Source organism: Tupaia chinensis, unplaced genomic scaffold (genome assembly GCF_000334495.1).
Source record: "Tupaia chinensis unplaced genomic scaffold, TupChi_1.0 Scaffold147123_1, whole genome shotgun sequence".
Taxonomy (NCBI): Eukaryota; Metazoa; Chordata; class Mammalia; order Scandentia; family Tupaiidae; genus Tupaia; species Tupaia belangeri.
Window position 1 is genome coordinate 1,002,141 of NW_006206975.1, and position 12,075 is coordinate 1,014,215.

The 12,075-nt window shown below is 40.8% G+C and overlaps 1 protein-coding gene across 1 annotated transcript; it reads right to left on the reverse strand.

The window, feature by feature from the left end:
• Positions 1 to 12,075, reverse strand: CCNB1 (cyclin B1). Its single transcript, XM_006169526.3, has 9 exons — positions 11,897 to 12,075; positions 11,129 to 11,290; positions 10,835 to 11,032; positions 7,880 to 8,062; positions 5,180 to 5,338; positions 4,744 to 4,980; positions 2,850 to 2,990; positions 971 to 1,081; positions 1 to 807 (listed from the first exon to the last, which is right to left on the reverse strand). The coding sequence occupies exons 1-9, from the start codon at positions 11,915 to 11,917 to the stop codon at positions 700 to 702; spliced, it is 1,320 nt and encodes a 439-aa protein (XP_006169588.1). The 5' UTR covers positions 11,918 to 12,075; the 3' UTR covers positions 1 to 699.

A 12,075-nucleotide genomic window follows, 5' to 3' on the forward strand; every position in this document is an offset into this window, starting at 1 on the left:
AGGCACCAGGTCCAGGATTCGCACTGCGGGTTGCTCATGTGGGAGTCCAGCACCCTTAACTACCATGCCACCTGTCACCCCCAAAATCAACCATTTTCTAAAAGATACTTTTGTATTTGATTTGAGCATCCCGTTTTCTTAATAAAGAAAAATGAGAACATGGTTTAAAATACAAAAAGTTATTTTTCAAAGTGAAAAGTTTGAAAAGATACCAGCTAAAATTAATAACTGAAGAAACAGAGACAAAAATAAATCACTTGGAATCATGGCAGCACACCAAAAGAAACCGAAAACAGGGTGATTAGGAATGAGGTGGTAGACTTTTACTTTGAGACAGAACTAGTTAGCAGCTTCTCTACGATGCTTGGCTTATAGGCAGTATGCCCTCCGGAGGTAAAGGTTTTGAATACAGGAACGTAAAAGAAGAGCTATGTATATAAACATAACGGCAACAATTATGTAACTTAGCTGGATCCTCAGATAAAGTGAAAGCAGTTTTGCAAACATTCCCTACAATATTTTTAAAGACAACTTTTTTAGGTTACCCTGGAATAGGAAGTAACCACATTTGAATGAGTTAAGCTGCAAAAAATAAAAGGGCCACAAACTTTATTAAAAGTGAATGTAACGTAATATGTACAGATGGCACATGGTGCCAATTTTATTTGCAGGTATAATACTCTGACTCAAGTTTACAAGTTACACCTTTGCCACGGCCTTGGCTAAATCTTGAACTAGTGCAGAATTCATCTGTGCTAGAGTGCTGATCTTAGCATGCTTTGATGTCGCATACTTATTCTTGATGGTCTAGAAGAGAAAATTTAACAAAGAAGGAAAACAAAACAAAAATTAGAAGGAATTCATTTGAAATAATAACTCATTAAAAATAAATCAGGCATTTGCATGCATGAAGTCAGTACTTCTATTTGTACTTCTTTTTGACATCTTACAGATGCCACCAATGACTCACCATGTGCTTTGTAAGCCCACGATTCACCATGACTATATTCTTAGCTAGGTGCTGCATAACAGGAAGAAGTGATTCCTCAGTATAAGACAGGTAATGCTGGAGAGTTGGTGTCTAAGATGACAAAAGTTAATTTTTTTTAAAGAATTATTTTATTTAACTTTATTTATTTATTTATTTATTTAAATTTAACCAGAGTGAGTGAGAGAGAGAGGGTGAAACTGAGAAAGCAAGCCACCAGGTCTAGGACTCGAAATTGCAGTTGGCCATGTGGGAGCCCAGTGCCCTCAACCACCATGCCACCTGCTGGCCCCAACAAAAGTTGCTGTTAAAAGTGCTCATCAGTAATGATTTTCACAAAATTCTTAGATGCTATTCAAGAGTACTGTATGACTAGTTATAACAGAAATTTAAGACAAGCTGAGACTCCCCCTTCACTGGGCATGTTTTCATGTTACTGTAGGAACCTGAGCGCAACCCTAATTACACTATCGTAACTGCTGCCCTATCCACTCCCCACCCACACTCCAAGTTCCTTAATTCTTTTTTTTTTTTTGGAGAGGTTTTTGCTATAGGGTGCTTGTGCTTGCCAGAGACAGAGAGACAGAAAGTGAGAAACCACCCCCCAGGGGAGATGGCCATGCTGCAATCCCTTCTCCTCCATTCTCCTCTCAGGATCTTGGGCATGCACAAACACGCGCCCAGCATGAGTTCAAGCCACTGGGTCGGGGACTCGAACTGCGGTCGACCACGTGGGAGTCCAGTGACATAGCCATTACGCTAACTGCTGGTCCCCCAAGTTCCTTAATTCTGATGTTCCCATCCACAGTTCTATTCCTAGACCATAGAGTAGTGCCAGAAACAGAAGTACTTGTTGAATCAATGAATAGCAATGAACGTCCAATATGTCATTTGACCGACTCAAGCATCTCTATCTGTAAAGAGTAAGAGCTATTTCTGCCTTTCTGAACGGGATGTATAAAGATAAGAACAGGGAAGAGAAATGGAAGGACTTTATGAATGAAACATTTCATTTTTAAGGGCTAGCAGGTGAAATGGTGGTTAGGGTGCTGGATTCCCACATGGATGACCATGATTTGAGACTCAGATTTGGTGGCTTGAAAATCACAACAATTAAATAAATAAATAGATATATCTATTTATTTATTTTCTTAAGAAAGATTTTTGCTATAGGGTGCATGTGCTTGCCACAGAGAGACAGTGATAAATAACCCTCCGAAAAAGAAAAGAAAAAAGAAGAGAAGAGAAGAGAACAGAAAAGAAAAGAAATAACCATCTAGGGGAATAGCCACACCACAATCCCTCCTCCTTCATTTTCTTTTCAAGATCTTGGTCATACACACACAAGCACCCCTAGAGTTGTGTTTAAGCCACCAGGTCTGAGACTTGAACCATGGTTGACTACATGAGAGCCCAGCAACGTAACCATTATGCCATCTGCTGGTCCCAAGATAATATCATTTTCTTTTCTTTTTTGAGAGGTTTTTGGGCGTGTGTGCTTGCCAGAAAGACAGAGAGAGACAGAGAGACAGAAAGCGAGAAATCACCCCCTAGTGGGGATGGTCACGTCACAATCTCTTCTGCTCCATTCTCCTCTTGGGTTCTTGGGCACGCATGCACACGGCCTGGTGTGAGTTTAAGCCACTGGATCCAGGACTCGAATTGCAGTCAACTACATGGGAGTCCAGTGGCATAGCCATTATGCCAACTGCTGGTCCTGATAATATCATTTTAAACTATTCCTTTAAGTAGATTCCATATTTAGGAATCATTTATATTGTCTTTTAATGACAAAAGTTCTGTATTAAGTCAAACACAATATTATAATTTAAAAACTTTAGTAGTTCAATACAGATCTTACCCATTCACCATTATCAAGAATTTTCAGGGCTAAGCAAAAAGCTCCTGCTGCAATTTGAGAAGGAGGAAAGTGCACCATATCGTAGTCGAGCATAGTTAATTCCATCAGGTACTTGGCCAGAGTATGTTGTTCAACATCAACCTAGAACAAAATCCACATGTTAACTTCTTTTGGAGAATTTTTAATTGGCAATAACTTGCATGTTCTCACCTATAACTAAAAATGTTTGTCTATAAAATCTCAAATGCAACTGCCAATAGTAGGTTTTAATAATAATATTATTATACAATCTTACTGGAAATAAGGAATATGTCTATGATTCAGGTAAGGTGGCTAACTAGAGGTTTCTAATGTGCTTCCCTCTCACAGAAAGGACTAAATCAAAGAATAAGTAGCTGGGCCAGCCTGTAGTGAGGTGGTTAAGGCAGCTGGATCCCACCTGGCACTTTGAGTTTATGACCCAGTAGCTTGAAAAACATGCTGGGTGTGTGTGCGTGCATGTACTAAATCCAGAAGGGAGGGAGAGGCAGAGAAGAAATTGTGAATGTCCATTCCCCACGTGGGCTGCTTTTTCACTTTCCCTTTCTCTCAAGTACATGTGCCCTCTGACAAATTTAAAACAAAACTAGAAAGATGGATACACAATGAGAAAGTCAGAAGACTAGACAATAACCCTAGAGAAAACCACCAAACTGCAAAGATAAACAAGAGCAAGAGAGAAATGAAGACAATTCAAAACAAAACAAAAACAAAATGATAGGAGTAAGTCCTCACCTATCAAAAATAATCTTGGGGACCAGCAGTTAGCGTAATGGCTATGTCGCTGGACTTCCACGTAGTCGACCATGGTTCGAGTCCCGGACCCGGTGGCTTAAACTCATGCTGGGCGCATGTGTGTGTGTGCCCAAGATCCCGAGAGGAGAATGGAGGAGAAGGGATTGCGGCGTGGCCATCCCCCCTGGGGGGTGATTTCTCGCTTTCTATCTCTCTGTCTCTGTCTGTCTTGCGAGTGCATGCGCACTATAGCAAAAAGCTCTTCAAGAAAAAACAAAAAAACAAAAAAACCTTGAATGTAAATGAACTAAAACTCCCAAATTAAAAGACAGACTAGACCCAGCTGTGGCATAGTGGTTAAGGCAACTGGATCCCATGTGGCTGACTGTGTAGTTTGAGCCCCAGACTCGGTGGCTTGAGAAACATGCCAGGCACATGTGAGTTGTGTGCCCAAAATCTCAAAATGAGGGAGTGATGGAGAAGGGACTGCAGAGTGACTGTGCCCCATAGGTAGGTGCTTTGCTCTTTCTTTTTGGCAAGCACACACGTCCTTTGGCAAATTAAAAAAATAAAGAGAAAGATTATAGATCGACTGAGTGAATTAAAACAAACAAAAAAAGATTGAATTGCCTATAAGGAACTTGCTTCACAGATAAAGAAATGGAAACCACAAGCAGGAATAGTTACACCTAGATAAAAAGAGACTAAGGGAAAAAATATAGAAAAAGACAAAGATGATTATGATATTAATATAATGAGGATCAAACATAGTAAGAGGATACAATAATGGTAAATATATATGCACCTAACTTCACTAACGTAAACATTATGCTATTTATATGTAGCTATACATGTCTTTATCTTTAAATATCCCATAGCATGTCGTAAACATCAAGCACGTGCAGTATGAATTAATAAAACAACAAAGACAAAGGGTAGCCCCTGGCTAGGAAAGCTGGATCCCACATAGCTGGTCATGGTTTGGGTATCAGCCCCGGAAGCTTGAAAACTATGCTAGGCACGTGTGTGTCTGGTTCTCTCTGGCAAGAAAAAACACAACACTAAAACATCTTTACCCCATCACTGTGTAATACCAAAAGTTTCTCAAGAAATCTTATACCTCTCCAACTTTAGATGCTCGACGAAGAAAGTGCAGGGGTAGAGGACGACCCAGACCAAAATTTAAAGCTCTTAGAATCTTCATTTCCATCTGTCTGATTTGATGCTTAGTGTAAGTATTGTTAGTCACAAAGGCAAAGTCACCAATTTCTGGGGGGTACATCTCCTCGTATTTGCTTGCAATAAACATGGCAGTGACACCAACCAGCTGCAGCATCTTCTTGGGCACACAATTATTCTGCAATGGAAATTTCAACTGCATGAATAAATAATATGCACTTGAAAAGAAGACACAGCTACAAAAATAAGGTAGGGAAGACATACTCTCATAATAAAATCTCAGTTAATGACACCCTAGCCCCAAGACAGATTTTTCTTTAGCTGATGACTAAAATTTTCTTAAGCTTCAGCTAGGTCCCTGAGAGAATTGTGCTCACCTGCATGAATCGATCAATAATAGAAACAGTCATGTACATGGTCTCCTGCAGCAGCCTGAATTTCATCTGAACCTGTACTAGCCAGTCAATTAGGATGGCTCTCATGTTTCCAGTGACTTCCCGACCCAAGAGGTATTTTGGTCTGACTGCTTGCTCTTCCTGCAAAAGACAGCAGCAATTACCATTAGAAGCAAAAGTTCCTATGACATTTATGTCCTGAAGATCAGTTTGTAACTAAAGAATAGCTCTGGGGCATTTGGAAACTATGATAGCTTTTAACTGAACTAATTCATATGGTCACTATAATCACCGAGGAAGAAAGGAAGAGAACATTAGATAGTATAGTGCCACAGGTCTTTCATGTCAGATCTTACGATGTTCAATGTACCACCACTGCTGCTGGCCCACACCATCTAACCACACTTCATTCCAAATACTGGGTTGTCAGAGACTTTTCTGACAACCCAGTAAATAAGCTCTGATGTATCATCTCAGATCTTTTTACTTAAGAGACTAAACCCAGAATTTGAACTTCATAAAATAGGGAGACTTATCAGTAACTCAGAGAGCAGTTAGAGCCCACTGTCCTACCATACTCCTGGTCCAGATATAAACCACAACACCAACATAGCTAAGAAGAATGGGTCATCTTAGACCAGCGTTGGTATAATGGTTATGTCGCTGGACTCCCATGTAGTCGACCGCGGTTCGCGTCCTAGACCTGGTGGCTTAAACCCATTCCGAGCGCATGTGACCAAGATCCCGAGAGGAGAATGAAGAAGGGATTGCGGTATGCCCAATCCTGCTGGGGGGGGATTTCTCGCATTCTGTCTCTTTCTGGCAAATGCACACGCCCTATAGCAAAAACCTCTCCAATAAAAAAAAGAATGAGTCAAAGACTGGACCAATTCTATAGCAAGTAGTTAGATGCTGCCTAGAGGAAAGCTAGATCTCTCATGGCTGACCAGGGTTCAAGTCCTCACCCATTGGCTTCACTCTGGGATGGAGAATTTAAGAAAAAAGGATTGTGATATGAATGGGCCCCACTGGTGGGGTGCTTTCTCTCGCCTTCAGACCTTACACCATTATATAAAAAAAAAAAGGGCCAGCAGGTGGCATTGGAGGCGAAGGCACTGGATTCCAAGTGCCTTGGAATGGTTCAAGTCCAAAACCCGGTGGGCTTAAAAATAGTGGAAAACTAAAAGAGACCAGCACATAGATCTACTAAATCAAATCCTCCAGAGTTAGAACAAACTTAATAAGCGCTAAAAAGAAGATAAAACTCAAACCAGAGGCTGGTCCTGACAAAAAATCTTGCAGAAGAATCCTGTAGAAAACAGAGATACCCAAAAGGACCAGGCAAAAAACTGAAAATAAGTGATGCTATGAGAAGACAATGTATAAAAACAATTAGGTTGGGGCTGTCAGGTAGCGTGGTGGTTAAGGACCCTGGACTCGCCACATGGCTGACCTACATGCACATGTGGTTTGAGTCCTAGACCTGGTGGCTTGCTTTCTCATTTTCTCTCTTTCACTGTCCCTCTTTGCTCAAATTAAAATAAATATACAAATAAAATAAAGTTCAATAAAATAATTCTTAAAACAAACAAACAAACAAAATCAATTAGGAGGTCAGCAGTGGTGTGGTGGTTAAGGTAGCTGAATCCTACATGGCTCACTGTTCAGAGTTGTGGACCTGGCAATCTGCAAAACACAATGGGCACATGTGCACGTGTGCCCAAAATCTGACGGGAAAAATAAAGAAACAATTGCAGCATGGCCATCCCCCACTGGGGGCCATGCTCACCCACTGTGAGTTCATGTGTCCTCTGCCAAAATTAAAAGACAGACAAGTAAAACAACAACAACAAAACAAAAACAGAAAAACACTCCAAAGCAATTAGGTAAATCTGGTAACTGTATAGTTTATGTTATTGTGTTCATGTTATTATATGTAATGTATTACTGATTTCGGAGGTCAAGGTCATGTACCACTAGTAGAAAGTTTTGGAAGAATGCATTCTTTTGGGTACATATATATGTGTGTTTGCATATGTGCGTGCATATATGTGTGTAGACACACACACATACATACATATATATATATATATATATATATATATATATAAACATACAGACACACTATATAGTCATTCAATCTCTGGACTTTACTTTAGAAAGAACCATAGTAGTATCCATACTAACTTTGAACTTTTCTGTTCTAAGTGGGGCAAACACTAGGTTGTCAGGAAAGTCATGATGCATTTTTAAAAAGAATTACTCATTTAATTTTATTTATTATTATTATTATTTTATTTATTTATTTTAAAAAATTTGATCAGAGAGAGACAGACAAAGAGAGAGGGAAAGTGACAAGGCAAACTGCTAGATCCAGGACTCAAACCACGGGCAGTCATATGGGAGGTCCAGCGCCTTAATCACCATGCCACCTCCTGGCCCCAGTCATGATGTACTTTTACATAGAAAAAGATGTCATGACTTTTCTGACAACCCAATAGATTTCATTGGTTTGTTTAGTAACTTTTTATTTTTGATATCCCAAAATGAGAGGTTGAAAGTGCATTCTATTAAGAAAAGCTGCCCACGTCCTACATGAATTATATAAATTATTGATACAAATGATCTTTAATAAAGCTAGATGCAGTTCAAAAAAACCACAAAGATTCTAGTAATACTGACCTCGAGCTGTCTCAAATAAGCATAGATATCTTTTACATATTCACTGCAAAGGTTTGGGTCAGCTCCATCTTCTGCATCCACATCACTCACTGCAAGAATTACATCCGAGAAAGCCTGACAAAGATATTCTTCTGCAGGAGCACATCCAGATGTTTCCATTGGGCTTGAAGAAGAAGTATCAACCTTGAAATAGAGAGATCTCTTGAAATAATAGCAAAGCAAAATGCATACTACAGTCTGGGAATGAAGGTTGGAGTATTGGTACCAACTCAAGAAACCATTCTGAATAGACATATAATTCATTTCCTTACAGAAAAAGTGTCTTTTCAGACTTAAATTTCTTTTTATGAAGTGATTAACATTAAAACTGAAATGCCAACTTAATGCTAACACATAAAACAAAGAAGCAAATAATTACTATTCTATACTTTTCTGCAAATAAATTAAGCTAATCCAAATGAATGACAAGTCAGTATTTATTTCAAAACATGGACTACTTCTCATTACTCAGGAGCATACAAGTTCTGTACTTACTACTCAAGATTAACTGACCTCGTTATCATTAACCATTTTCCTTTAAGCATCTTTCACTCTATTGTTTAAACACTGAGTACCTTCAGGTCAAACTCTATGCTAGGAATGGATGCTCACTAGAGAGACATAGACAGAAAGTGAGAAATCACCCCTCAAGGGGGATGGCTATGTGCAATCCCTTCTCCTCCATCCTCCTCTCAGGATTCTGAGCATGCACACACACACACACACACACACACACACACACACACACACACACCTGGCATGAATTTCAGGCCTCTAGTTCCGAGACTTGAACCACAGTCAACCATGTTGGAGTCCAGTGACATAACCACCACACCATCTGCTGGTCCTGACCCTCAAAGGGTTTGAATTGAGTAGACAAAGTAATGAGATTCTAGGAATAGGATGAAAGTAGCAATAAGAGAAATTAGAGAAAGCATTAGTTTATGTTTGAGCTGTTCTGATCAGTATTAGTCTCAAGAAAGCCTCAGGAAGTTCAATGTGCCCAATGAAAGGCTATCTCCATTATGTGTGCTTAATGTTTCATGTGCCCTATGTCCAGAAATTCAACACTCAAGTAACAGCTTATAGTCTCTTATCCTTAGAAATAAGAAGCTAGATTGAATAAAATTTTTTAAGATTTAATTTTATTTATTGCTATTATTATTTTAAATTTTGCTATAGGGCACATGCACTCACAAGAGAGAGAGAGAAAGAGAAGACTGAGAAAATAAGCCACCAGGTCCAGGACTTGAACTGCAGTCAGCATGTGGGAGTCCAGTACCTTAAACATCACGTCAACTGCTGGACCCTAGACTGAATAAATTTTAGATAATTTGTACCAACCGGTCTTAGCTAAGTTTTAAAAATGAGCTTTGGAATATAACCCCATTGCAATTTCAGCAAAGCAGCTTCTTTCACATGGTCTATAAAAAACCGTAAGCTGTATCTAGTCATACATTCATATATAAAAGTCTTTGAAAAGTTCATGGGGAATGAGTATTACCAGAACATTATGCATGGGGACCAGCAGTTGGCATAATGGCTATGTCGCTGGACTCCCATGTAGTTGACCACAGTTTGAGTCCCGGACCCAGTGGCTTAAACTCACACTGAGCACGTGTGCTTGTGTGCCCAAGATCCTGAGAGAAGGGATTGCGGGATTTCTGTCTCTCTCTGCCTTTCTTTTTTTTTTTTTTTTGGAGAGTTTTTTTGCTATCGGGTGCGTGCGCTCGCCAGACAGAGACAGACATAGAGACAGAAAGCGAGAAATCACCCCCCAGGGAGGATGGTCATGCCACAGTCCCTTCTTCTCCATTCTCCTCTCGGGATCTTGGGCACGCACGCACACGTACCCAGCGTGAGTTTTAAGCCACCGGGTCCGGGACGCGAACTGCGGTCGACTACGTGGGAGTCCAGCAACATAGCCATTATGCTAACTGCTGGTTCCCTCTCTCTGCCTTTCTGGCGTGCGCACACACCCTACAGCAAAAACCTCACCAAAAAAAAAAAAGAAAAAAACATTATGCATGAATTTCAAATTTTTTTGCCCCAAAGTCATACTTTAATTTCATTTTCATATAAACTTTTTGAAATGTACCTCATACTAATAGAAAGTTACTGATTTATGAAACTAAGTGTTAATTTATCTTTTCCTTTTTTTAAAGAGATTTGTTGTTGTTGTTGTTATAGGGTATATATGCTCGCTGGAGAGACAGAGAAACAAAGCAAGAAATCATCCCCCGAGGGGGATGGCCACCCTGCAACCCCTTCTCTATTCTCCTCTCAAGGTTTTGGGCAGACAAGCAGATGTGCCCAGTGAGTTTAAGCCTCCAAATCTGGGACTTGAACTGTTATCGACTATGTGGGATTCCAGTGATATGACCATTATGCTATCTGCTGGTCCTGTTAATTCATCTTCTTCCCACACTGAAGAGCTACATTTTCTTTCTGTTACATTCTTTCATTTATTCCAATGTTACAGGTTTATTTAGTGGCCATTTTAGGCAGGGGAAAAAAAAACTCAAAGAATAGTCTGTGTCTTAATTAATACATTCTGGACAGAGATGGTTTGTATTTGTACAACAAAAATCTTAGCTATTGCTTATTACCATTAGCCAAGGGGGCAACACAAACAAGCAATTAAACACATAGTTTCTGAAGCCAGACAGCCTTGGCTTAAATCCCTTCTGTGCCATTTAATAATTGTGTGATCCTTTAAGTCATTATGTAAAAAGTAAAAACAATACCTACCACAGAGAGTATATATAAAGATTATGTGCCTTAATCCATGTAAAGAGCTTAGCAAAACCTGCTTCCTGCTAAGCATTCAATAAATATTTGTTTATTCGAACATTGTTCCAAACATCAGTAAAATGAGAGAAAAGAAACAGACTAAAATGTAAGAAATGAGATTACCAAAATAGGCTCAGGCGAAGAATTTTCTTTAACAGGCTCAGGCTCAGGTTCTAGCTCTGGCTCTGGCTCTGGCTCTGGATCCGGTTCTTGCTCTTGTTCTGGTTCAGGCTCAGGAGCAGGAACAGGCTCAAGCACCTTTTTCAGGGGCTTTGGAAGTTTGTTAGCAGTAACTTTTCCAGTAGCTGAAGTTTTTGCTTCCTGCAGAGGAAAAGTAGAGAATAAAATGTTTCTTTACCAAGAGTCACAGTTGCAAGGTGAGCTCTAACAGAGAGGCTGGGTCAGTTTGACAGTTACCTTTTTCAGAGGCATTTTGGCCTGTTCACCGACTTTGTTTCCAATGTCTCCAAGTGCTGTCCTTGGCCTCAGCCCGGGTTTGCAGGCTGCAGCAGTGGCCATAGGCACACGCTTTGCACCTGCCATACTGATTTTCGTATTTTCAGCATTAATTTTCGTGTTCTGAAAGAAGTAAAACCATTTTGAGAGCTGGTCCACGGAGGCTCGGGTAATTCAAGGGTTAATTAAGGTGGGGCACAAGAGATACTCTAGGAAAGAACAGCAGAAAACGGGCTTCCAGGGATTACAATAGGATTCCAAGGTTTACTGTGACAAATCGATTTCCTCCCAAAACTTCTTCGTTCATTTATCAAGAAATTTACTGTGACGCGGTCGCCAGCCCGAAAATACTGTGAATGTACATTCGAAAGGAAACCGAGAACGCCTCCTATTGCGGACACCTTCTCTCCAGGAAGGGATTACGCAGTTGGTGGAAGGCTCACTTAGGCGCCATCACTGTTTAGAAAGACCCTCCACCCTCCACCTCCGGAGCCCCAAGCTCTTATCCAAGATCGGGCCAGCTCTTTCTCACCGTCCTCATTCCAACGCTCCCAAGCTCCATGGCCATGCCAGAAGCCCACCTCGGAGCTCTCTCGGTGACCCTCTCCCCTTCTCCCCAGATGGCTATCGCAACTCTCTACCCCTGTGGGTGCTCCCGGCAGGCAACGTGGAGCTGAGAAGGCATGCAGCTGGGAAGGTCGCGTTTTTTCACGGCCCGCAGTAACTCACTCTGGTGACTCGGAGAGCCATGGCTTCCTCTTCACCAGACAGCAGCTTCGCAGGGAGAAGCAGAACCGGAGCTCCAGACGAGCCAAGGGCCTGAACTAGCACAAGTCAACAGCCGTTCCTGCTCAGCACGCCGGGAGAGCAGGGCTCCGCCTCAGATTTAAACCCCGCACCGCTCCCTT